This window comes from Phaenicophaeus curvirostris, chromosome 10 (genome assembly GCF_032191515.1).
Source record: "Phaenicophaeus curvirostris isolate KB17595 chromosome 10, BPBGC_Pcur_1.0, whole genome shotgun sequence".
Classification (NCBI taxonomy): domain Eukaryota; kingdom Metazoa; phylum Chordata; class Aves; order Cuculiformes; family Cuculidae; genus Phaenicophaeus; species Phaenicophaeus curvirostris.
Window position 1 is genome coordinate 7,830,170 of NC_091401.1, and position 26,906 is coordinate 7,857,075.

At 43.7% G+C, this 26,906-nt stretch overlaps 2 protein-coding genes across 2 annotated transcripts; both read left to right on the plus strand.

Moving 5' to 3' along the window:
• Window positions 1-2,615: 2,615 nt before the first annotated feature.
• Window positions 2,616-21,588, plus strand: MELTF (melanotransferrin). The gene is made up of 15 exons (XM_069865387.1): window positions 2,616-2,825; window positions 5,304-5,458; window positions 8,726-8,825; window positions 10,246-10,428; window positions 10,738-10,894; window positions 11,758-11,825; window positions 12,563-12,750; window positions 12,935-13,115; window positions 14,055-14,206; window positions 14,615-14,711; window positions 15,537-15,731; window positions 17,328-17,484; window positions 20,111-20,178; window positions 20,282-20,469; window positions 21,226-21,588. The coding sequence occupies exons 1-15, from the start codon at window positions 2,771-2,773 to the stop codon at window positions 21,499-21,501; spliced, it is 2,220 nt and encodes a 739-aa protein (XP_069721488.1). The 5' UTR covers window positions 2,616-2,770; the 3' UTR covers window positions 21,502-21,588.
• Window positions 21,589-23,302: 1,714 nt separating this feature from the next.
• On the plus strand, window positions 23,303-25,276 carry PIGZ (phosphatidylinositol glycan anchor biosynthesis class Z). The gene is made up of 2 exons (XM_069864579.1): window positions 23,303-23,456; window positions 23,721-25,276. The coding sequence occupies exons 1-2, from the start codon at window positions 23,345-23,347 to the stop codon at window positions 25,274-25,276; spliced, it is 1,668 nt and encodes a 555-aa protein (XP_069720680.1). The 5' UTR covers window positions 23,303-23,344.
• The last annotated feature ends 1,630 nt before the right edge of the window (window positions 25,277-26,906 follow it).

Genomic DNA, 26,906 nt, shown 5'->3' on the forward strand with positions numbered 1-26,906 from the left:
TCTATTTGTCAAGTGTGTTTTTAATCAACAGAAATACAAGTGTTGTAGCATTTTAAAATAATTGAAATAAATTAAAATAATGTGTTAGAGGAACACTGGTGACCAGATTGACCAGATTTCAGCTAGTGAAGTTACTATGTCAACAGCAGGTTTAAGCTTGGGACACAGATATTGCTGGTGTGATGTGAAATGCTTACAGGACTCACAGTCAGGGTTGGCTGCTGGGGGATGGCCCAAAATGTATTTTTTTTCCTAGTTTTGTGGAGGTGTGCTGTTTTTCTGAGACTCCTTTCTGTGGAAGTGCAAGGTGTATAAGACTGATAAGTTTTGATAAATAAATTTTTAAAGGAGCTACAAGCGTACGATAGTCTGCTCCTTTGAAAGTGATTATCTGAGGTAGTGAGGCAGCTTAAACCAGACCAGCTTGCAAAAAATGTAGAAGGATCTAAATCTCAGCTATAAAATCTGCAAACCATACCAACATCTGAGATGTCTACATTGTATACACTTTTTCAGCTGAGTAGAGGTGAGGAGTTACTCTTTTGTATATTGGAGTGTCTGAATAACTCCAGACCTTTTCTCCCAGGTGTTTTCCATGTACTTCCCAGCTGTCAGAGTACTACACCCAGAGTGGATTCTGCAGTACTTAAGTCGTCATGCTAGAGCGAAAATTAAGTGTTGGATCAAGAAAACCCAAAGGATTCTGGACAATCTTCTTCACGTTTTTGGTTTTATTTGTTTCGGATGTAGCCCTTGAGCCCTGGCAGAAAATTTGATAGGGACAACCCTGATGGTCCCAGTTGACTTGTTTTATCTTGTAATTTTTAGGATTTTGCGTTAATTATGGTTCCTCTGGATCTCATTTTTTTTTTCCGGTAGTGGGTGCTGATATGTCTTTGATCCTTGAGGTACACTTTACTTTCTGTATTATAAAGATATATTATACAACACGTGTACTTCTCTTAAGGCTTTCAATTTAACAGCTGGAGTAATTAGGAAAACCAAGTAGTGTCATACTGATGCGTTACCACCCTGCTTCTGCTGGCCCAGTGAAGGCACCATGGGGTTTCCTCCCTGCCTGCCAACTGTTTGTAACTGCTATGCAGGAGCATGTGTGATGAAGTATTTGCTGCTCTCTATCATTATATTACGTGAATAATTTCCTTTGCAGGCATTTTTGCTAAAGCGTGCTTAGAATTAGGTTAAGAAATTTACTATCTTTTTAAAGCATAGATATTTATAGTTGGGAATAAAATAGGAAAATGACATAAATTATCATGAACTGTTCTTGTGTGATGGTTTAGAGGGGGTTGCATTGAGAATCGGGGTCCTGTATGAAAAGGCTGCTCCTCTAGCTTTGAACCTTTCCTGTGGAGGTTCAGAAGAAGCACAAGAGAGACCTAGTATTGAATTCCGTGCTTATTTTTCTTGCTCTTGCAGTTAAACAACTGGTGCTAGGACTGTCCATGAGTCCTGTCATCTATATACGTGTATGTAAGCATCACTGTTGGCATCAGAAGGTTAATCACGGGGCGGGGGGGGGGGCACAGGAGAGATATGGATAATGTGTCCTTCCAGAACTTGGAAGGAGTCCAGTGGTGCCAGGTGGTTCTTTAGCACTTTGGACAGCAAAGGGACAATTAATGCCACATGATATAGGCAGCCAGGAATGGGGGTTCAGCCATAAGGTTTTGTTTAAGAAGGAGCTCTGGAGGGGTGGTTGTTTTTCTGAAGGTCTGAACTTGAAACAGCAATGAATTGGCTTTAACTCAGCTGTTTTTAACACCGAGTAGGTGTTATCTGAGGTAGGTAGAGAGAGAGACAGCTTAGGCCAGATCAGCTTGCAAGAAATGTAGAAGGATCTACGTTACTGGATGTATAGATTGTCTGAAGGATGCACAGTTGTGTTCGTGTGTGCTCTCAGCAGATGGTACATGCATGTACATGAGGATTCAGGGAAGTACGTGGCTGTTCTTTTTTCTGGTAGCTGGATGTTGAGCTGAGAAATGGCAGTCAGAGCGCGAAGCGGCATTAAATGGCTTTTAGATAAAACCGTTACAGGAGCTGCCATTCATTGACTATTGAGAAATGAAGAATAGAGAAGTACAAAGGAGTTGCTCTACAAAAGCTACTCTAAAGTCATGACAGCTTTAAACAGAGCTATTATCAACAGAATTTACTCTTTCTGGGAGAGAAACCTTCCTGGGCCTTTTCTGAAACCTTAAAAACATGGAACTTTGTCAGCCGTTTCAAAGCACTTACTGCTAAATTTCAGATGAGCACTTAGCACGCGCTGTGCCACCTGCAGAGGCTTCACTATCATAAAAACCTGGGTTTCCTGTTGTGACTTTGTGGGATTCATGACGATGCTGAGCGTGGCAGAAGCGACATCAGCTCTGTGAAGTAAATGCCCAGCTGAGCCTTACGCGGTGAGTCGGTGTGTTGCTGTTCCACTCAGTCTATAGGTGGTGCTAATGCAAAAACAACCTCAGTGGTGCCTCAGGTATTTTGCAATTTCCTAGTCTGATTTTTTTTTTTTTTTTTGTGAGTGGAGAGGCAGTGCAAGAGAGGTAGGCTGGTTTGGGTTGGTTGTTTTTTTTTTTCTGTAGTCATTAGGAGGTAATGTGTGCCAAGATAAGCAAGATAAATTGTTGAACAAAGTGCAAAATTGAATGCTGCTCATTTTCACCAAGCAGCAGGCTGGGGTGCACGCTTACAGAAGCCTTGATCTCTGGAGATTCTGAAGGCTGCAAAAAGCACAGATCCCAAAATGTTCATGATGAAGGAGCCCAGAAGTATCTTCTATCTTCTCTTCTTTCATGCTGGTAAGTGCTCTCCAAAAACTTTTGCTGTGGCATGATGTCTTTGAGGTTGACTGTGATGTGATGTGAGAAAGCAGGGGGAAGCTGGCACCATTTTAGAACCAGGAAAAGGAACAGAAAGGAATAATACAAAAAATGGGAAAGGAGTAGAAAAACCTGTATTGATTAATTGGTATGAAGTGTTGTACTAAATCTATTTACTTTATTTCAATGGTCTCTCTCATAAGTGTGAAGAGTTACATGACACTAACTTTGTTAAAATAGAAAGAGTTGCCTTATTCCACTTACCAGGCTCTGTGTGACATGTTGAGTTTCTTTTCTAATGGCAAATGCTTTGAATTTCTCTGGAGTCTAGATACAGTTTCTGGAACACTCTGATGTTCTTAAAAAATTAACTATGTGTTTATTTTTTACATGGTTTCTGTTTAAAGTCCTTGCTAGTGTATTAATAGCTGTATTAATAGCCCTTTGGTAAGATGTTAACACAATGTAGTGCTCCTTCAGCAAAGGAGTTAACTGTTTGGCAGTGATAATGTTAGGTGCGTGTTTCGGACTTTTGAGTGTTTTCCAGATGGGAGTTGGCAGCTCCTGCTGTTTCGTGCTTCATGTCTGGCTACAGAAGGGCCAGAGTTGTGAATAAGCTTGTGTTCAAAGACTGACCCACTGTTTTAAGATGTTCTTGGTCGGCAGTAGGAAGAGAGACTAAAGGCAAACCTCATCTTTGTTCAAGCCAACTTCAAACACATTAACTTGTAAGGAGTGAAATAGGAAATTGCTCAGGATCTGGCTTTCCTGTAATAACAAAGTTCAGCAGTTTGGAAAGGGACAGATTAATTGCCTCTCTTAGATGAATGAGAAAAAACCAACAGATTTGTGCTGTTTTACTATTTTGACTGAAATATGGAGCCAAATTATGTATTCCAGGTGTATAGTTCTTTGTGCAATTTATGCATTATCTCTGGTGTTTTTATATATGAAGCAGAATGCTGAGGCTGAAGAATGTGCTTAGCTCTACATACTGAACTGCTGAGACCCCAATTTAATTTCCAGTTACTTATGTTAAGACAGGAAGAACCCAAACGCCTTTATCAATTAAAACTTAGGTTCTTCCTCCTGCTCTAACAAATTAATCCTGAAAATTTCACACAGGTACAAGATAAATGTTAAGTTTCTGTGAGGAGGTAAAAAGTACCATCATCTTGTTGTGCCTTTCTTCTACCCATCATGGCTCTCTGAATTCCTACTACGTGGAGGTGGGCAGTTGTTTCTCCTTCCACTAGCACACGCTGCCATGAAAACTTCCTGTAAGCTATTCCAAGTCTGACTTCATGTTTGTTGACAGCAGTAGGGTTGGCTTGGAGTTGCGGTGGGACAGCAAGCCAAACCTTCTGTTCCAGTATCGGGGCAAAACAAGCTTCATGGCATCAATGATCTTGTTCAGTCTGCGGGCACTAAGTCAGAAAGAGCGCGTGGCTGCTGCTGAGCTCCAGTGGAGTCATTTTAACTTGCAAAGTGAGATGCGGTGTTTCAACTGCGTGGCAGTGGTGGGGGAGTAGAGGAACACTTAGAGGTTTTAGAAAACCAATATGACAAATAACTTAGAGCAGACTCACAACTTAGAAACCAAAATTGTAGAAGAGCAACAGAATGTGGTGTCCCTGTCTACAAAAATGATCTGAACCTGTCTATGAGCACAAACCATGCTTGCAGGAGCACTTTGTGTACAGCTGCACTGTTTGTGCACCGATGACATCCTTAGAAAAGCAACCAAGTGTTTGTAGCTTTTGCACTTAGGAAGGCAGCGCTTGGGCCTGCTGAAAGACACCTTTCTTCACTGATGAATGGAAACTCTGCTACTAAACTTGAGTCTTTTCATTCATGGAACTGCCCTCCCCTTCTCGTGACTGTGGAGATGGCCTCTTATGAAAGAATGTTTTGAAGGGACAAGTTTACTTTTCTAGTTTTCCTAATAAACTGTGGCAAGGCTCTTGAGCACCTAAGGTTGCTTTTTTCATTCACACCAAAAAGGGTTGGGGCACGACTCTAGGTACTGACTAGCAGTGCTTGAGGCAGAGTTCCCTTTAGACGATCTCTTTGGTTTTGTAGTGTATCATTTTAAATAACTACAAAAAAGACTTGACTTGAGAAAAGACTGTGTTCTGTATGGTTTTAAGAACAGTCTGGATGTCCTGACCTGTTCCATGTTACCTGTACTTATGTTGGAAACAAATGCCATCAGGTTGCAATATCTGGGTCTGAGCCTATCCTGTTTCCAGTCTAAAAAACTTTGGTATTCATGTTAATCTGAATGTAAGTGGGAACCATCTCTAAAGACGCACTGTTGAAAGAGCCCTGATTTCTTTCTGTTTTGGGAAGAGGAATGGAATGAAAGATTGACTCTTTGGGAATCTTTAAATGTAAACTCTGTTGCAAAGTCACCAATGTTTTTTATGATTTTTTCTCTCGGTGGTGTGTTTTCAGCTTTCAGCCTGGAACATATCCGGTGGTGCACTGTCTCTCAGCAAGAAGTTTCCAAGTGTAAAGACATGAGTGAGGCCTTTCGTGGGGCTGGTGTCCTTCCGCCTCTGGAGTGTAGAGAGGGGGGCTCAGCTGCTAAATGTGCCCAGATGATCAAGGTGAGTTGTGAGTGACAGCAAAGTCATTGATTTAATTTCCTCATGTGCCTAATAATAATCCAGTGGCGATAGGCACAGCTCTGCCGTGTCTGATGGTGCAGGCAGCTGCCCGTAGGCTTCGTGGCATTCACATCTCTGAAAAAATCAAAGGTTATGTTTTTATAACAAAGACATAAAGGTATGTGTATGAACCTGAATGTCAGAATGGCCCCGTCTTCTATCTGGCAAGTCACGTATGGCCAAGTCATTAGAGACACAGCAAAGGTCTTAAGTATTTCCTCCTGAATGTATTTGGAAATTGTGTTAATTTATTTGGCAGATTTTTAAGAAGGGACGGAGCTATAAGATGCAGACAGTAGTTAAAGCTGTGCTGCTGAGACTTTTTAAGTAGACTGATTGTATTTCGGTGAACTCTGGATCAAACTCACATTTTGGGGTCCCACAGTGGAAATTGCTGTATGTATAGATGAAATGAGTGTAAAGTCAAATCAAATCTTTGTGTACTGTAGTGGAAGAGAGAGAAAGCAGCAAGCAGGGTGAGCAAAGGGCATGCAAACCCTGCTGTATTAATTCAGCTACCCACAGTATGCTTAGTATTGAGATGCATGGCTCTGGGGAAGGTTTCAAAGACTGTAATCATGTGGCTTTGCAAAATGATGTATGGAAAATAATTCCCTTCTTAGGGAGGGTGGGAGGCAAAAAGTGGATATTGGAGGAAATGTGTAGGCAGGCAACTCTGGTTGTCTTCTCTGGCAGAGTGTGGGCGAAGGAGGATGGCTGGCTGGGTTAATAAATAATATTTTGTGTATCCTCTGTAACGTGCCCTAAAGTCAGGGCTTTGTGGAAGAGATGCAGCCTGTCAAGGACAAGAGGTTTAGAGCCAGGAGGCGAGGCTGACAGAGCAGTTGGAAGGATAATGAGGCAGGTGGTTGTGTGGCCAGAAAAAAGGGAAAAAATTCAGAAACTGGTATCTTGTAACTTTTTGTCAACAGAAGCAGAAGGGTTGTCTGACTAATAAAAGTACCGCATTTCTTCTTGGCAAATACAGTTCTTGAGCGAGGGAATCAAAACTGTATTGAAGAATGTTAGGAGCACGTATCAAAACATACATGGCTTCAGAATTAGACATAAAATATCTCTAATGTCAGATCTTCCCAAAACCGCTTGGCTGATTGCATTCCACAGAGGGACTCTGCAAAGCAGCGTATTAAAAGGGCTGATGAGTGTCTGCCTCTGAAACAGTGCACGCAGAATTGCACTTGTAGGCAGCAGGCACCTATCTGAAACCTTGTATTCCGACTAAAGTTGATTAGCTGAACTCGGAAACCTGCAGGCACATTGTGTGAGTCAGGAAGTATTTCTGATAAAATGAATCTTCAGGTTAAGGCTTCAGAGAAGGCTTTGTCCTTGAGGCTTCTTCTTTCTTGTGCTAATAATCTACTAAATGTTTAAGCTGGCTGGCTCTGTGTAGGACTGTGTGGAACCCCTGAGTCCACATCCACACTGAACTCTGCTTCTTGAGGCCAAAAAGGGAGTGGGACGTAATGGCTAGAGAGGCAGAGACACACAGTTTTATAACACTACATAGCTTGGACTTAGTCCTGTGAATGTGCTAGCACATGGATAAAGTGAAAAACCTTTTTCTTTGAAGGTGTTTGAAAATTGAGAAATGTCTAAATATTAAACTAGGGAACCTGACAATATTTAATGGAAGCAGAGCTATTCTTTACCAGGTCTTTAAACACTTCAGTAGGTAATTCTCAAATATTGTCACACACAAAAATGAAGTCCCTCTGAAAATAAAATAAACAAGAGTATTAGCATTGCACATTTACTTATCAAAAAATCATATGTGGAATAATCCTGTGCTTTTGCTAAATGTGTTGGCAAACACTTGCTACAAAACAAACCGCACAGCCTCACTCTGCTGATGGGCCACCTTAGCAGTGAGGTATGTATGTAAAAGAGATCTGCAGCCTGTAAACTACTTCATGTTAAATACAACAGGAAGCATTTTTTCTTTCTTGTACTGTTACTTGCACATAAGCTGTCGATAGGAGGCTGTTCTGCTAAACTCAGCTCAAAGGCTCAGCTTTCCAGTCAATCAAGTGCCAACTCACTTGGAGATACGTGCATGTAATACAGTCCTTGTCTTCTGTGGCCAGCCCTTCACGTTTTATCTAATCAGTTTCTTGCCACCACCAATTCCAGAGGCTCATTTTGTTCTCTCTGGGTATAAGGTCCTTCTAACTCCTACCTCCTCTTCTTCCTTTCACATGATACCTTAGAAACTTTTTATGTGGCTGAGCTTACGGGACGTTGCTGTGGTGCACTAGGCACCATAGTCCAAGCCCGACCCGAACCAGTGCTCGGCAAACTGCCAAGGGATGGATAAGCTGAACTAGAGCCCCTCCAGTGCCAAACCAGAGGTTAAGCAAACGGGTAAGAAACTTGAAATCAGCTTCTCAGCAGTATCTTGTCTCTGTGCGAAATGCCCTCTCCTGGCTTCACTCGGCTCAGCACACAGTGAGAGCCAGGTTCAGCTGATCACAGGCAAGTGCAGCAGTTCTCTAGTCCTTGTTGCTCTGTGAAGCCCTATCCTGTGCTATCCAGAGCAATCCAGCAGCTGGAAAGATATGGTATTGTTGGACACCTTCCCAGCAGTGGATGCTCCAGATTTTTATTTCCCCACTTTGGACAGTCTTTTTAGATGCTTTCCTCCTCCAAAATGCTCTGCCGTCTGCTCTCCCTCCCCAGATGTGTGACTGTTTCCCTGCTGAGGTGCAAGCTTTAAGGCTGCTTTTGAGTGGACTTTGGCATTCAGGTTTTGCAGCCTCAGAAGACGTTACTCCAAACTACCTATGTATGCCTCAAATTTTCATTTACTTTATTTAAGTCTCAACCTTTGGGGTACTAGCTATAGAGGTGAATGAAAGCCCATATTAATGGGCCTTAAGATGCATCACAGAACTGCAGGATCCATTTCTAAGATTCCTTTGGACTACAAAGACTAGTGAGGACATCACAGTCCAGGGCTGGTTTCTGCATTATTTCTGAAGGAAGGTGATTTCTGAAGTTCTGAAATCCCTCTTGGTAATTGCTCTTCAGAAATTAAAGAGCCCTTATAAGAACTTTTTGGAGAAAAGAAAACTCACAAATGCAGATTAAAGAGCCTCTTCTCTTAAATTCATGGGTAGTCTGACTCTGGCTGTTGAGAAATATTGACAGTTAACCTTCAGTGTGTATTCTGCCCTTGTGTCTGCACAGGATGGTTTGGCAGATGCAGTGACACTGGATGGTCGTTGGATTTACCAGGCTGGAAAGGAGTTTGGTCTGAAACCTGTGGTTGCGGAAGTATATGATCAAGGTACAGTCTCACTAAATAACTTTTAGATCACTCAATACAAGCTATTTCTTATGCATTTTTACTGTTTCCGTCTTAATTTGGTGTCCACTTCTGGAAGGCTTTAAACAATAGGTAATGGTCAGGTTCTCTCTTGGATGTAACAAAATGCCTGTAACAAAACGTGCGGCAGAAACAGGAGACACAGAGCTGTGGCAGAGCCCGTCCCAAAACAGTGAAGTCAAAATAGCCGTTCCTGGAATAGTTTTGGTGGGTTGGTTTTTGTTTTGTTTTGTGGTTCAGGGTTTTTTTCCACTGTCTCCCTGCTCGCTGTCTTCCCTTTTCCATACTTTGCAGATAAATTAATGAATTGCAAAGCATAATTTGTTATTAGGTTTATCTCTTAATCACATATATTAGAATAATTAGATTTTATTTTTAATAGCGTATATGATTACATGCTGGAAGAAAGGAGGTGATAGATTCTGCTCCTTATCTGGGCACCCTTAAGCTTTGAGTTCCTTTCAAAACAGAGACAATAATTCAGTGGTGACTTGTCATCGTGACTAAGGGCTCAGTATCAACATGTTTGTGTAGTTCAGAGCTTGAAGAACTTTCAGAGACCCACAGGAAGGAGCAGCTCTGGAAGCAGTTTGCGGGCAGTCATGTCCCACCACTCTACTATGAGATGGAGCTGGACTTGGTTTGCAGACGGGTCTTAGTGTGATCTGGTCAAGGCATCCTCAGAAGTGGATCACCCACAGTTGCTCCACCCCACATTGTTAGCCACATCATAGCCCTGGTGAGGGAACTGTGGTTTTTCAAAACCAGATGGGCCTTATTGATCCAGAGGCTGGCAATCTACATTCATCAGGGTATGAGCTCAAATTGGAGAAAAATGAATGAAATCTAATGATTTCTAATCTAAATGAAGTCAGATTGAATGACCTTATGGTCGCTTCAGACCCTAAAATCTTGACTCTTGAGTTATATCAAACTGTAAAACAAAGAGAATGAAATCAGCTGTGATGCTCCACTGACATAAACTTGCTCTGCTGTGTCAAAATTATGACCTAATTAGTAGGCAACTGGGGAATTCTATTTTTTTTACTATTAATTATATTGGTTTCAACACAATCCAAATATATTTAGAATCTTAGGAAATTTATTCTTCGATGGAACCTCTGGATGTCTTTAATTCCACCTCCCTTTCAAAGCAGGGTGACCTTCAAAGTTAGAGCAGATTGGCTGTGGCTTTTAATTAAGACATTTCACACTGAAAAGCTAATGGAGCACGTTCGCTCACAGTCAGCAGGTTCTTACCAAGGATATGAACAATGTGACTTGCCTGTGGGTAGGGGAGACACAAGAGGTCACAAATCGGTTTCTCTCACTATAGTGCTGCTGCGACACTACTTAGCTTCTCTTTCTTCCTATGCCACAGAGATTGGAACTTCCTATTACGCCGTGGCTGTGGTGAGGAAGAACTCCAGCATCACCATCAACAACTTGAAGGGTGTCCGTTCGTGTCACACGGGCATCAACAGGACTGCAGGCTGGGATGTGCCAGTGGGTTTTCTCATGGACAGTGGGCGCCTCACAGCAATGGGATGTGACCTTCCAGAAGGTAAGTGTAACGGGGGAAGATCTGTTCTTCAGCAGTGCCTTTTCTTATGGGCTTGGGACCCCGTGTGGGGACAGAAATGGGTAGAGTTCTGGGTGCTGTTTTGTTCCTTGGCTTTGATTCTTAGGTGTAGGTTTGAAGACTGCAGGGGTTTGTGTTTTTTTTTTAAACTTGGAAGCCATCTTTGAAGAACAAAATTACTTATCCCATCTAAATGTGTTTAGAGATGTACTGTGTACATGTGTTAAAATGAGATTGTGGGATCTTGTTTATTCATTGCTAAAAAGCTTCTTATTCTAATTTCACATTTAGCTGTAAGTGAATATTTCAATGGAAGCTGTGTTCCTGGAGTAAACGTAACATTGTATGCTGAATCCCTCTGTCAGCTCTGCAAAGGGGATTCAGCTGGGCAGCACAAATGCGAAGCAAGTTCCCAAGAGCAATACTATGACTACACTGGGGCTTTCAGGTAAAAATCATGGCTCTGTCAATTTTTTTATCGCTGTTCTCTATCTGTAATCATCATGTCCAGACCTCACTAACAGGAAGTTGAGGCCAGAGAACTTACAGTTGATCTTGTTAGAAAATCTGCTGTTGTGTTAGGACAACCATGCTTTAAACCTAAAGACTGACCAAAAGTAATTCTAAACACACTATTTCAGGTATATTAAAACCAAATGGACATTTAGCGCTTATACTGGGCAGGGAAATCCCATTGCTGTTCATCCAGCGAGTGTTGACACAAGTCCGAGTGTTTGCTTCAGCAGGCTGTATGTTTCCCAGTAACACCTTATGACCCTTGGAGTCTGAGCACAGAACTGCTGCCCTTCTCACCTACTTCAGTCACCCCACCTCAGTTGCACTGAATTTTTGCCCTGCCCTCCACTTTTGTCACTAATCTTTCGGTTATTTTCTTTCTTCCTGTCTGTGCTGCATTGTAGCTCCAGTCCCTGAGTAATAGTGTTGGTCAATGCTTTGGAGCAAGGGCAGAGTTTTCTTGTGTGAAATGCTCCTCTCTGCCTGTTCCCCAAAGGTTAGCGTGGCTGCCTTAGGCATAGACATCTCCTGGATGAAGAAGGTCGTGGTGTTTGTCCCAGGCAGCACCAAACATGTTGTCCATGTTCACCAAATGACAGTGGTAGTTTCCTTCATGCTCTAACAGCCACTAGTCTCTGCCTTAAGCAAAACTCTCCGCACAAGGAAATTGGCCAGTGTCCAGTGTCTGTGGCTGATGGAACGCAGCATACGGCCCTCTGGCTGGCAGCTGGCAGCGTCTGCTGCACGGGAGCTTGCTTTGTAACACATCTTTGTGGTTGGATTTATACTTACCAGGTGTCTGGCTGAAGGTGCTGGAGACGTCGCTTTTGTGAAGCACAGCACAGTGCCTGAAAATACAGACGGTGAGTAATCCAGAAGCTTCTTGAATAGTGGCTGTAAGGTCTGGAGTGCAGACTCTGTAATGACAGTTCAGTTTATTTTGCATTGAGGAATCAGCAAAAAATGCTGTAGTAGCAAAAAATGATGTACCCCCAGATATACGCCAGGAGACAGAGGAGTCCGTGTGATCCTTTTTTTGTATTGTTTTTTAAATGCTTGATAGTTTTGGTTAAGATTAAAGGTAGAATTTTAAGCTTTTTCTGGAAAGAAAGCATTATCAGTGCTAAACCTAGTTTTAAACAGACCTGAGCTGTTGCGTAGCTCCTGCCTACCGAGGGTTTTCAGCAGGGACTAGCAGAAAGCTAACAAAATGCGGCCTGCCCCACCTGTCACTTTGTGAAGTCTGCCTTGAGCATACCAGGACTTTAATGTCGCAGGCCTGTCTGACCATCGTTTACAGGGGAAAAAAAGCAAAGAATGGTGCATGTGATCCCAGACGCAGGGATGCTCTTGCCACTGCTGTGGCGGACGCCAGCATAGTTCAGTGCAGTCTCACAAGTGTTAAGCTGTTCCTTGCCTTATCGGAGACCAAAGACTGAAGGACTGCATAGAGGCATGGGATATATTGTACAGTCAGGAATAGCTCCAAAGGTGCTCAGAGGTTTTCTGCTCCACGTGTGATGCTTCAAGCAGATGTGGAGCCAGAGCCGTCAAGCCACACTTCACGTCTGTTCCATAAGCGTGTTCTGTCTGAATTCAGGAAGAAGTTTGTCTTCATGGGCCCAGCGGCTTCGCTCCCAGGACTTCCAGCTTCTGTGCCGCAACGGCAGCACAGCTGACGTGATGGAGTGGAGAACGTGCCACCTGGCGCGGATCCCAGCTCGTGCCGTGGTCGTGCGGCCTGACACAGATGGGACAGTTGTCTTCCAGCTGCTGAACCAGGGACAAGTAGGACACCATTTTGTCATCCGTGTGTTGTATTTTAGAGGAGTTCTCCCACCCACCTGACTGAACCGCAGACAGGATATCTGGGCACCTTCAGCTCTGTGGGGTCTGAAGGAGTATGGGGTATCACATGTCCCAGGTTGAGACTTGTCTAACAGGTGTTTCTTCTCTTTCTTTAACATTACAGCAAAGATTTAATGGGGTAGGCACCCAGTTTCAGATGTTTGATTCTGCAGCCTACGGTGCCCAGAATCTTCTGTTCAGAGACTCCACCACAGAGCTCGTTGCAATCACAGGTCAGAATTACCAAGAATGGCTGGGTAATGAGTATCTTCATGCCGTACAAGCTCTGAGCTGCAACCCCTACAGTAAGTTGTCTTTAGATTCCTATTCATAACCATGAACAAAAATAGCTGAGAACAAAAACCATCTTTATTCTTCTTTATTTTCTTCTGAGTCTTGGTGGGCTATGCAAAGATGCCAGTCTAACCTTTGAACATGGAGAAAAGCCACTTTTTGGCCTAGAAACAGTATGACGTTGCAGAATACTTTCCTGTGCAAATTGGCCCACTTTATGTTCTAAGATTTTCCATCTTTCTGCTGTATGAGAGACATCGCTGTGATAAGCTTTTGCTGCAACTTGGTATTCCATTTCCTACCTGCTGATTAGGGGAAATAGTAATGCACTGCTGTGTAAATCCTCAGGTAGTCTATACAGAATGGATGAATGGGTTTCTAGCAGAGAATTTCCTCCAGAGATGAAGGAACCCTCAGTTGCTCTTTATTGACAATAAATGGTATTTTTTTTTTACTATTGGAAGAATATAAAAATGATTTGTTGTGCATTCTGGCAAGGTCAGAAACGCAGGTTGTAAGAATCTCTGCCTTAAGAAGCTTAATAATCATAGCAGCTGAGCTTTCAAGATGTGCTCTGTGCTATGGCAAAGCACCCCACCTCCAGGGCTTGACTCTGGGGTTTGGTCAGTGACTGTCAGGTTTTGAGGAAACCCGTCAGGGTGGGGTTTTGCTGCACTCAACTAACACGTTATGGCTGTGCCTAGTGGTCAGCAATTGTAGGAGTTCCTGTTCCTTTATCCTCAATATATTTGCAGTGTGGGCTTACAAGTAATCTCGAGGGCTCTGTGCTTCCTAATCAGGTGCAAGTCTGAGATGGAGGGATGGAGAGAAACACAGAAGTAAACATTTTTAATAACATGAATGGTACATATGTGACTGGGCAGCGTGTATCCCTCCTTGTCTGTCACAAAGAAAACAAACCATAATACTTGCTTTCCAATTTTGTGCAGCGTTGCCAGGAAGCCTGAAGTGGTGTGTTGTATCCACTGAAGAGATTTGGAAATGTGGTGAAATGGCTGTTGCCTTTAAGCAAAAGGATTTGAAACCACTGATTCAGTGTATTTCTGCCAAGACAAAGGAAGAGTGCATGGAGCTGATCCAGGTAGGCTGCTACGAGCCATGTGCAATAAACCAATTAACACAAGCTTCTCTCTGCTGGGTGAGTAGGATCAGAGACATGTGCACTTAAGTGACCAGTAGGAATACTGGGTTTTAAGGAGGTGATTTGTAGCTTAAATGGTATGAGTGGACCTGAACCCTCATGATCTTTGTGACTGAGGGCATTTCTGCCCATTTAGCTCAAGCCTCTGTGTGTGAAATCTCCTGTCCCCACTTCACTGCTGATTCTTTATGCAGGTTTGGGGGGGTTCTTTATCAATGTATTGTGCTTTTGCCGTCAAACTTGCCTTTGAGACAAAACAGGTCTGATGCTAGAGGTGTCTTTATTGGAGCAGAGAAGGTATCTGCTGTTTTTTTAACAGAAATCTTCAATTTTATTTTATTTTTTCAGAAAAAGGAAAGTGATGCTGTAGTTCTGGGTGGAGGTGATATTTACATAGCTGGGACAACGTACGGCCTCGTACCAGCTGCTGGAGAAAGTTACTCTGGTAAGAGGGTCAGGAAGCATAAATATAGACCTTATTTTTCCAGGCTGTTTGAAAACAGCTCTAAAAACACAGTCTCTGTTCCCTAGCCTTGCTGGGAAAGCTGTTTTCAAAGGAAGTGAGAGTTATTATCTTTACCTCATGCACAGAGGAGGAAATAAGTCCAGGATGGTTTCTTACAGAGTTTGTGGCAACTTTTATTTGTCCTGGTGCACGATCAGGTTGAGTCTTTGGCAGTTTTGAGTCTTGTACCTCTTTATTTGTCTTTTCTGCAAAAAATATTTACAATGGAAAAAAACAGCATTCACAAAATCAAAATATTTTTAATGTAAGAAAAATACGTATTTAGAAACAGATCCTTCCTGTCAGCATGGCTGCTTCAGAGTCACCGATGAAAAGAGGGTTTGTGGACATTGAGTCACTAAGGCAGAATTTCAATATGCTGCAAAACTCATGGAAATTTCAGTACAGGTTTGAGTTTTCACATAAAAATGACTTCTTAAAGCAGATTTGATAAGTTACTAATGACCCAAATGCTGTTTTTCAGAGGGATGTATTTGTAAGAGTTGATGTTAACAAGAACACTCTCATGTCATCTCTAGATTACTCAGTTGGAGTGCATAGCAGGACCAGGATGCAGGCTATCAGGGAATGCAACATTGTGAAGTAAAGTGAAGAATAATTACATGTACATTTGTAATTCCTAACTAGCTGATTGTTGGAGTGATTGAATCGGGCACCTTGTAAGCGTAATGGATCTGTAGATGATCACTAAGCAGTGGGAATGCTTAATCGAAGCAGAGTAACATGTTTTGTTTTTCCTGCAAGCTGATGACAGCAGCAGCGCATACTATGCTGTGGTATTAGTGAAACGAAATCTGTCCAATGCATTCACCATCAGTGACCTGGAAGGGAAGAAGTCCTGCCACACAGGATTGGGGAGAAATGCTGGATGGAATATCCCCATTGGTATACTAATTAAGAGAGGCATTATTAAGACCAGGGACTGTAATATTCCACAAGGTAAGACAACAGTACTACATACCAAAAAATACAGTAACGTTCTAACTATAAACTTACATTAGGGAAGTAATTTTGGTATTTCATAGCTCTGTATTAAGTTTATCTGTTTGCGAAGGGATGTTATGTTTTAATTTAATGATTTAAAATTTTAAGTTTGCCACCAAAGTAGACTAAAGGAAGGGTCATACAGAGAATGTTATATCTAACACAAAAGTATTCCTTTTCCAATTTCCTTTGTCGCAAAATCATTGGCTAATTTAGGTTGGAAGGGACCTTTGGAGGTCATCTAGTCCAACTGCTCAAGGCAAGTCCAGTTAGATCGGATTGCCCAGGGCCATGTCCAGGCAGGTTTTGAGAAAATCCTACAGTAGAGATTGCACACAACCTCTCTGCATCCCTGTCCCAGAATTTGACCATACTTGGTATAAAATTTTTTTTCCTTGCATCTAATCAGAATTTTCCTTCTTGTAACTTCAGTCTGTGGCTTCTCTTTTGCTCTGCATCTCTGAGAAGGATTTAGCTCTGTCTTCTGGAGAAACCCACTATGTAAATGAAGACAGCATTGCACTGTTAGTTGTCTTCTCTCCAGGCTGACCAAACCCAGCTCTCAGGCTGGTATGTCACATGCTCCAGCTCCATGAGCATCCTATTCTCCTTCCACCCTCTTTGCTCTAGAATATCTATGTCTTTCAAACACTGGGAACTCAAAACAGGTGTCAGAGGAGAATAATTGCTTCCCCTGACTGCTCCACTAACACAACCCAGTATGCCATTGGCCTTTGTTGGCATTAAAGCACACTGCTTGCTCTTGCTCAACTTGTTCACCAGGATCTCAAGATCCTTTTTTATATAGAGCTGGTTTTCATCCTGCCAGCCCCTACCCTTTCGTGGCCTTACTCCATCCTAAAAGCAGGATTCTACATTCACCTTTGTTGAACTTTTGAGCTTCCTGTCCAGATCCATCTCAGTGGCAGCCCTGGCCTCCAGTGTATCAAACTGCAAAAGTTTATTCCATTTTTCAGAAATTCATTTGAAGAGTCCATTGCTTTATGTATTTAATCAACTTTAAGCCTATCATATGGTCTTCACAATCTGGCTTTCACACCTGGCTGTCTCTGCTTTTGGTTGAGGATATTGACCCAAGTCAGATATCAATAATAGGATAGGAGCAGAACTCCTGTTGTCTATACAGATGCATCTCCTCTAGGTGGTACTTCCAGCTCTGAGGTGTCACTGCAGTGAATGATATATCCCTGTCCTGAATTGCATTGCATTTGCTTTCAAACTATTTAGTAATGGAGTAGTGTAGCATAACAAGCAAGAGATCTATGATGACAGGACTCCAGATACGAATTTTGATGGCTTATTTCCTATCTTGCAGGAAGCTCTTTGGTTTCATTATATAATCAGCCAAGTGGTGCTTTGAAAATATATTAAAAGTTGTAGTTTATGAACTCCAGTAGGGAAACTGTATTTCGTGGTTTTAGTGTTCTACTGAAACCTGCATTGGTTCCAAGTTCATGACAGTGTAACTACCTTCCTTGGGAAGAGCTCACACTTTTCTCTCATTATATTAGTTTGCCTTTCTTTCCCCAGCTGTGAGTGAGTTTTTCTCTGCCAGCTGTGTGCCTTCAGCTAACCAGGACGATTATCCACCAAACCTCTGTCAGCTCTGTATTGGAGACGATAGTGGAAAAAATAAATGCAGTGCAAGTAGCCAAGAACGTTATTACAGCTACAGTGGAGCCTTCAGGTAATTAATACATATGGTTGTTATTTAGTCTGTCAGATTGTCAGAAGGCAAAGAGAAACTATTTTCCATCACAGCCAGCAAACAGTAGTTATCGTTGCATGTGTTGTAAAGGACACAGGATACATCTTCAGAGATACAGGTAAGTCATAAGGCATTAACATTAGATCATGGCAAAGCCTTTTGCCGGCTTCTGGCCTGCAACCAGCCAGAAGACCAACAGCCAAATCTGTGTCTCTGTTCACAGAGCAATAGGCACCTCCCTGTGAGGACCAAGCGATTGCCATTGCTCTCCAGCCTTGCTTTAATCTGGCGTGACAGGCAGTCTGCCACTCTGAATCCTTTGGGTCATCCATAAGGAGCTTAAACAGGGAAACAGGCAAACAGCAGGCAATGAGACCGTCCTGAGCATGGCAGGCGAGCGATGGGAGCCAGGACTGGGTCTTCACTTTCCTTACCCATTGGTGGGCTGCATGTGAACAGGCTGCTGAACAGGCTGCTGAACAGCACAAGCAACTGTGGCCAGAGTTCAAATATAAATACTCTTCAAATCAAGATGTGTTAAAGGAACAGGGGGAAAACAATGTAAAATGAAATAAATATTTTGGGTAACAGCAGACACCTGGGCCATACCCAATGACTTGGGGCTTTGAAACTCTTAGATATGGAAGTAGCATTTCCTTTCCCAGAAATGGTGTGTGTAACAGAGCTGGCAGTGAGTGGTCTTTTTCCTTCGGGGCAGACAACTTCCAGAACAGCAGCCTGGTAAACACTGAAGTGCAAGACTTAAATAACTACCTTTTTCTAATCTATTCAGTTGTATCCAGCAGTACTCTTGTGGTATGTGCCTTGCAGGCAGACTCCAGATTCTCTGCTCTACTTCAACAGTAGCTACCAGTTGCCAAATGAGTAAGCAGTCAGTGCTGTTACAGGCTGTATGAGCCCTGCTTGTATTTTAAGGTTGTGAATTTGATAATAGCACCCATACAGACCTAACTTCATATGGAGATCACTATGTATTTAAACAAAGATAGATAATTAACTCTTCAAGCAATATGGTAAGTTTTAGGTGTTTAAAATATTAATTAGGATTTGGGGGTAAATGGAGGATCACAATCTCCTGCAAGGAAGAGATGAGTCTGGCTGTGATGCTTGGGTGACCTCTGAAAGAAGAATGAATTATAGAAGGTGACTGATAGGAGATTTCAGACTTCCAGATTCCTTCAACTCAACTCATCTTTAGACTAATTTGACTAAAGGTTTGAGAGATTATTCAGTTTGTGTAAATCCTACTGTTAGGAGCAAATTAAAATGCATAGGATACTAAAACAATTTGCTTGGAACGGCCTTTTCTGAAGGGGAACGCACTGAACAGCAGCTACTGAGTCCTGTGCTCACTGCATAACAGTGTCAGCTATATGGTGAAAAGCAATTTGATTATAACTGCTCATGTTAAACCAGGTAGACATGAAATATATGTATCTTTGGTAACTGTTAGTACAAAATGTGAGGAAAAATTATTATTGCTATGTAAACCATGCTTAGTAACAGCTTTTACATCTTCTTGATTAGGAGGATCTTGTTTTAAGAAATATGTCTTGGAAACGCTTGTAGAATAATCTACAAGGTACCGCCACTAAACTCTCTTACCCACAGGTCCTCTGCCAGCACCCACTACCCAAAATACCTGGGAAGTTAGATCTGTTTGCTTGCACACCAGCTCACTGATTTGAGGTTGATTTTATTCATGTGTTATTTGCTGTCTGAAGCAAGTGCCAGGAGTTGCTTTTATGTGCTGCCTTTGTATTTCAGGCCTAGGAAAAATCTCCTCACAGTCTGTAGTGCCTGTTGTATCGTGCGCTAGACACCACCACAGTGTAACCTGGGAAATAGCAAATGGTGGTAAAGGTGTGTGGTTCCACACCTTCGCCCTGAAACCCTCTGGAATGGGATACCACACTCCTAGGGTGCTCGTAGGATGTTGGGCTGCTTCTGGTTCAGAAAATGAGAGGAAACTGGACTGAGTTCTGGAGCAGTAGTGCCACTGGGAACTGCAGTTAGATCAACTGGAGATCGCCAGTGTACAGGGCTGTAAAAACAAAGGCTGAGCAAGCACCAAGGTCGCTCTAACTTAGAAAGAGAAGGAAAAATATATACCTGGGGATGTGCACATACGCAAAACCTGATAACTCTTGGGTTATGCACTCAAGTTATTCTATTCAAAAACTCTTAATGACATATACTTTGTACCTGATTTAAAAAGGAGTGAAAGCAGCTGTTAGCAGATGGAGAATACTGCACTGAATATCCCGTAACATATCTTTTGTTTCTCTGTCCATCTAATATTGGCCTTTTCTGTTGCATCTCACGCTATTTTTAATCAAAATTTTCTGTTTGCGTTCCTCTCTTAAAATTCTTAATTCAAAATATTTTTTAATACTTTGCAAAGATGTTGGTTTTCTCTCCTTTCAAAATGCTTCATTTCCCTGTTTCTTCTTATTACCTTAGGGTCTGGTGCATTTGTTTGCAGGAATGTATGCAAAAAAAATTGAGTTCTAAACCTATTAGAAAAAAATGCAGTTCACATAAAGATTATTTGAACTGAATTTTTATCTGTCATTTCTTAAAGGTGCCTGGCACAGGACTCCGGGGATGTGGCCTTTGTGAAGCACTCAACGGTGTTTGAAAACACAGATGGTATTTAGTTTTACATATCTCTCTATTATAATTCAGTAATTTTTCTAGAGCCTTTTTGCTCTAAAACGTTCAGTGAGTGACAATGACCCGTTTCTTTTTTCAGGTAACAATCCAGAGAGTTGGGCCAAAAACCTGAAATCCAGTGATTTCCAGTTGCTGTGTCCAAATGGTGCCCGTGCTGAAGTCACCCAGTTTGCCAAGTGTCACCTGGCTCAGGTGCCAGCTCAGGCCATTATGGTTCACCCAGATACCAGCATTTTCGCCCTGTATGGACTACTGGCCAAAGCCCAGGTATTAATAATCCATTTGTTCTATGGGGGAGTTATGTATGGTCTAACACAGACCAAGGATAAAGACAACAGGACTATATTATGTCCCCTGCATCATGGGACTGGCAGCACATGCACTGTGTGGAGCCCTGGTGTTGGAGTGGGATGGAGAAGGTAAAACCTAACCTGTGCAGTTCTCCCTGTAAAACCACCCTGGTGGACAAGGGATTTCAATTTCAAATTTTTGCTCAGCTGCAGGTTTCAGTAGTAGTTTCTCAGGAGCTTAAGGTATTTTCCCAAACTGGACGACTTTTTTTTTTCCATTCAAGAATTTTCCTAGGAATGCAGCAGAACATAGCTGGGTATATTTTATGCCACAGCCATGTAGATGGTTAACTATCTAGGCCCATCATGCCTAGCTGCCAAGGCTAGGTTACCATCAATAATGAAGTTAACTGGTTTAAAAGCAGTACTGGGTGTCTCCATGCTGGGCTTCAGTCATTTCTGTAACTCCCATGCAGCCAAACTCTGTATTACATAACAAGATTTAGAAAGAATTTTTTTTTTAAATGCAGCTCTTTCCAGATAGTAACTAAAAAAAACCAAAATCACAAATTTCTGTAATTTCCAGTGTCAGAAATCTGTATCTACTGGAGCCTATAAAAGCAGATGCGTAAGAGCAATTCTGCAGTTGTGTATGAACATCTACAAAACAGTTCCTATCTCTTTCATGTTGTACGGGAGAAATGTGTTACTGAAAATTTTGCATTGTTTTCAGGTCTACTTTGGAAATAGCAACAATAGAAATGGATTCAAAATGTTTGATTCTTCAGCTTTTCAAGGAAAGGACTTGATCTTTAAGGATTCTACTGTTGAGATTGTTCCAGTAAAAGAGAGGAGGACATATGTAGAATGGCTGGGGAGTGAATATATTGAGTCCCTTGAAGGGATGCAAGCACCACAGTGCACTGGGGCAGGTAATAGGATCAGACAACGCCTCCTTATGACTGTTGTTCCCCTTCTTCTTTTGTGCCTGATACAAAGCTTGGACTAGAATGGCAACTTCCAGGCCACCTCTGCCCTACCACCTTTTCTTCAGATAAGCTGCTCTAGGGATAACATGTTGTGCTAACATTTGAATGCCTCTTCCTGCCTCCTTGCAGGGCAAGGTGCTAACAGCACCTGATCATCAGGGGAGTGGGGTGGGGCTGGGAGATGCCCCTGTCCATGTGGGTGGGGTAGAATTTGGGGCAGAAGCCAGCAATACAGTGTCAGGATGGTTTACAAGATCAGTCCAATACTGGAGCACCTCTGCCATCAGTGCTGACGCTGAGCCACCCTGGACTGGAGGATTCCTGAGTGCTGTTAGATGGATACTGGGTTTCTGGCCTGCAGAAGAATTTCTGCATCTTGGAAGGCAGTATCAAAAATACTGTCTGGTGAATCTTCTCTGGCCTCCCAGCTGGTTACGTTCTGACTCCAATGTCCCTGCTTATTCCATCCTACCCTTGCTGGGGGGAATGGTTTCTCCTGAGCTCTGCTGCCAGAAGAATAAATTGCACAGAGAACAGACAGGCTTTGAACAGAGAGATGACCTCCAGTCCAGAATACAATTTCCGCCACGGGCAAAGTCCTCCACCTTCCAGCACAGTGCATGAAAGTGGGGGAATCTCCAAAGTTACTGGATGAAAAAGAAAGCCAGAGACTTGAGGGACCATCTGTTGACAGAGGAAGGAATGAAGCCAAACGGCATGCATGCACTTGAGCTTGTTGACTTTCCACAGCCAGTGCTCTCGCTGCTTGAGAGAGATGTCATCTGCCCTGTGATCGTTAATTTGATGGAATCTCCATCAAGAAACTTGTGGCTGTCCTCCTCCTCTGTGGGGTTATCTGCCTGTGCATGAAACTTGTATTTTCTGTTAGTAAAACAAAGCAGTTCACTTCTGATTAACTGTTTCTATACCTATTGGCTTGTAGCATTCGGTTTTTATTTTTATCCATAGCTGCAATAAAAGCAAATGTTGCTGTGCTGCTGGCAGGCAGCATCCTCCTGACTACAGCTACCACCTCATGATCCTGGGATGAAAAGCCATTCAGCATGATAAAAAAACCCTGGTAGAACCAGATGATAATAATGATGTAAATTAAATGAAAACAAACAAATAAAGATGATGAGTAATTACAGTTTATCCAGCCTTTGGCTTGACAGCTGAAGTTCACATAGGTTCTTACTTTCCTAGGAAATTAACACTTGCGCCTCACTTCTCTTATCCCTCTTCCCAGCATTTCTCACCAGTTTCATTTGCTCTAAAGTTATCTCAGTTTAAAAAGGGAAAGGGATAAAATACGGCCTCCTGCCATTAGATTTTAGAGCTGTGTGTGCAGTAGTGTTCAAAACCATGGTTATACAGGCTTGAAGCCCTTTAGGTCTGAGCTCTGCTAATCGGTGTTAGATTCTATGTGCCAGATGCACAGCTGATGTATTAGATGTGCGCTCCCTGCGTTCGCTGTGCGCTCTCCTCCACAGCCGGAGCCGTTCTAGTTTGCAGAGCGGCTTTTAAAATGGGATGCAGAGGGAGGTCACCAAGCCCTGCGTTTCTGCGGGGCGGTGTCCGTTACCAGGCGTCGCTCCGTTCCTTCGCTGAGCCCCGGAGGAGCCCCCCGTGTTCTCGGGTCGCTTGTAAGAGCGTTCGGACTCATGCCCTGTCCTCTCCCACGGGATGCTGTCCGTACACGGGAACCGAACGGTTCCCGTTCCCCTGCGTGGGCCTCTCTGCGCACACACCGGGGCTGCGGGTCCGGCCAGGGCGGCAGCGGGGCCGTCGCCGTCCCCCGCGCTGCGGAGCCACCGGCGGGCGGGGGGCGGCGCGCAGGCGCGGGTCGCGCTGCGGAGGGCGATGCGGGCGCTGTGGGCGCTGCTGGCCGCGCTGCGCGCCGGGTGGTGCCTGCTGCCGCAGGCCGGCTACCTGCACCCCGACGAGTTCTTCCAGGCGCCGGAGGTGATGGCAGGTGAGGCGGCCGGGGGCGGCGAGAGGGCGCGGTCCCCGCGGGGCCGAGGGCGGGCGCGCTGCCGCCGCACGGAGCCCCGTCCCCGCCGCGGCGCTCGGGGCCGCTGCAGGTCGGTGCGAGCTCCTGGACGCGTCCCCGGCGGCTGCGGCCTCAGACGTGTCGAGGCTGCTCCGCATCGTGATGTGCGCTGGTGTGTCCCCAGCGCTGAATTCCTGAATAAAGTCTATCATGTACGTATCTTTTTTTTTTTTTCTTCCTCTATAGGAGATATTTTAAACCTACAGGTCTATTATCCTTGGGAGTTCCTTTCCAACTCTCCTTGCAGAACTATTGTTTTCCCGTTAATGACCTCTGGAGTTACCTACTGGGTGATCAAGTCTCTGCAGCAGCTGGGCCTATGTTCAAGTTGCATCAACAGCTACACCCTTCTCGTGTCGCCTCGCCTTCTCTTTACAATCTTTTCTTTCGTACTCGACTATAGCGTTTATCGGTTAGCTCCTTTCTGGGAAGCAGATCCATGGAAAACACTGGTACTTCTGGCCGGATCGTATGTTACTCTGGTATTTTACACAAGGACGTTTACCAATGCACTTGAAGGACTTCTCTTGGCTCTTCTTATGGTATTGGTTTCCCCAGGGAAGTCTGGTGGTGGCTTAATGCAGCCTGCAAGCAGCCCTTTCATAGGTATCGTAACAACTGCTGGATTTTTCAACAGGCCAACCTTTCTGGCGTTTGCGCTAATGCCTCTGCTTTACTGGGCAGGTTCAGTTATCAACTCTCAAAAGAGCATTAAAGCTGTCATACACCACTTCCTGAAGCTTGTCCTATGTGCGTGTTTTACTGCCATTGTTTTTGTAACGGCCGACACCTTCTATTTTACCTCCATGGGCTTGGACAACCTCTACAGCATTAAAGAAAGCCCATTTGATGTAATAGCTCAATTACATGAGAAAATGGTAGTGACGCCTTTAAATTTTCTCAGCTATAATCTTAATCCTTCTAATCTTGCACTGCATGGATGTCACCCACGAGTTACACATTTTGCAGTCAATGGAATAATGCTCTTTGGGATCTTGCATATTCTGGCCATTGGTGCTGGTTTTAAAATGTTAAAGAAATGTATGCAGCAATTAATACAGGTTACCCCAAATCACCGTGGCTCATCTGGGCTATTAGCGCATTCTGAGGGTAATCCCACGTTACTGCTGTTTTATTTTGTTCCTTTGGTGTGTCTCTCCCTAGTCAGTCACCAAGAACCTCGGTTCCTCATTCCCCTCATCTTGCCATTAGTCCTGTTCAGCACGTCTCAGAACAGATCTGTGAGGTGGAAACCTGTCATTATTTTTAACATTCTTGGGGCTTTGCTGTTTGGGTGCTTACACCAGGGAGGACTGATACCGTGTTTGTTTCACTTGGAGCAACTCATGCACTCTCCGGAGTCCTCAAACCACTCAAGACGCTACACTCTGCTCTTCGCTCACACGTACATGCCTCCTAGGTCTCTGCTTAATATCAAGAAGAGTGACACACATATAGAAGTCATCGATATGGCTGGGTCTGAAGAAGAAACTCTCTGCCAAACAGTAGAGCAGCAAGCAAACAACTTTACTTGCAACGACTGTCATGTCTTTGTTATAATCCCTGGTACAGTCAGAGCCACGCTTACAAAATGTGGTGTCTCATTCAAAAATGAGACTTTGATATTTCCACACTTATCAATGGAAGACCCACCACGCATACCCTTCCTATTCAGTGGGAACTGGCGAAGTCAGTTAGGACTATACATCCTTCAGGTAGACAGAGAACAGCAGAGCCTTTAGATCTTAGGAGAAAAATGTTTCAGTTTTTCACATCTCTTGGTTGGTGCCCAAAGCTGCTGTGAGGTTTTCCTCTTCCCAGATCCACCTTTAGCACCAGCAGCAGCACCGTGAGCTCCTCTGTGTTTCTGTTCCCTTTCTCTGTTCCCCTCTGTACCCTTCGGTACAGCCAGTTCTGTGATTCAGGCCGAGTGCTTTTTGTGTGTGATTGATTTCTGAAAGTTCCCATAACCTCTGACAAGAGGGTTTGTGGATTGTGTCATTTTTTACTGATAATAGGCATTAACTCAGCTGCTGGAGAGAGGTTGTGGAACTAGACAAAAGTTGGTCTGACTCAGTAAGGTTTTGGTTTATGCTTTTAAAAAGAGCCTCTTCTCAGTTCTTAGACCAGGCTGCAGCCACAATGCAGGAACCAGTACTGTAATGTTGTCTTGGGTGATTCTGATTTGACAGGCTGAGAGAGTTGGGCTTGTCAGCCTGGAGAAGAGAAGGCTCCAAGTAGATCTTATAGTGACCTTCCAGTACCTGAAAGGGGCTACAAGAAAGCTGGGAAGGGACTATTCATAAAGGCTTGTGGTGACAGGACAAGGGGGAACGGGTATAAAGTGGAGAGGGGCAGATTTAGACTAGACGTTAGGAAGAATTTCTTCACCATGAGAGTGGTGAGACACTGGAACAGGTTGCCCAGGGAAGTTGTGGCTGCCCCATCCCTGGAGGTGTTCAAGGCCAGGTTGGATGGGGCCTTGGGTAACCTGATCTAGTGGGATGTCCCTGCCCAGGGCAGGGGGGTTGGAACTAGATGATCTTTATGGTGCCTTCCAACCCAAACTATTCTGTCTTGAAAAATCCCCAGTGTTGACCTGACGCAATCTGATTTAGAACGTGGAAGATGCTTCAGCATAAGTACTTGTGCTAAATCCTAAAATCCGAGCTTTGCCTGCTTAGTGTTCCTCGACACAGTTCCATTCCTGTGGACGTGCTACATACACATGACATTCAGCAGCCTGAGAATGCTGTCTGGTGGCGTCAAGTCTGCCTGTTGGTTAGCGGCTGCTAACGGGGCGGTGCTTCCCCTGCGGGCTCCCACTGCGCCTCTCCCGGCTTTCCTCACTGCCCGCAACGGAGCAAAGCAGGCTCTGCAGTGAGCTGGCTCAGGGGGCTGCACAGGAAGAAAAGGGGTAAATGCAGGGATTTGATCCTTTGGCTGCATTTCCCCCGATCTCCGAACTGGCTTACCGCGAGGTTAGACATTCACCGCCTCTGCGGGAGCGTGGGAGGAGCCGCATCCCCTGTACCCCTCCCCTTTCAGTAACTGCTCCCCATTAAATCAGTTTAGTGAGAATGACAGACGCGTCCTGTCTCTGTGTCGGCCAACAGCTGGATTTTTGAAGTCGAATAGAAACAACCCCGATCTTCAGCTGAGAATGATGTATAACAATATGGTTAACTATATGGTACTATTTTCATATATTTAACAATATGGTACTATTTTCATCTTTGCCTGGGTGAATTTCTGGATCCAAACCATCCTGACACGGATCGAGTTACTAATTTGGCACACGCATTGCAGGCCAAGCTTCTCCCTGTGAAGAGAATCTGAGCTTGAACTGTTTCTGCTCACAGAGGCAATAAC

Bases quoted from the DNA above. Each gene is read 5' to 3' on its own strand.
- MELTF (XM_069865387.1), top strand. From the start codon at position 2,771: ATGTTCATGATGAAGGAGCCCAGAAGTATCTTCTATCTTCTCTTCTTT. The intron at 17,485-20,110 runs GTAATTAATACA...CATTTCTTAAAG, and splicing joins AGCTACAGTGGAGCCTTCAG to GTGCCTGGCACAGGACTCCG. The intron at 20,179-20,281 runs GTATTTAGTTTT...TTCTTTTTTCAG, and splicing joins GGTGTTTGAAAACACAGATG to GTAACAATCCAGAGAGTTGG.
- PIGZ (XM_069864579.1), top strand. From the start codon at position 23,345: ATGCGGGCGCTGTGGGCGCTGCTGGCCGCGCTGCGCGCCGGGTGGTGC. The intron at 23,457-23,720 runs GTGAGGCGGCCG...CTTCCTCTATAG, and splicing joins GGCGCCGGAGGTGATGGCAG to GAGATATTTTAAACCTACAG.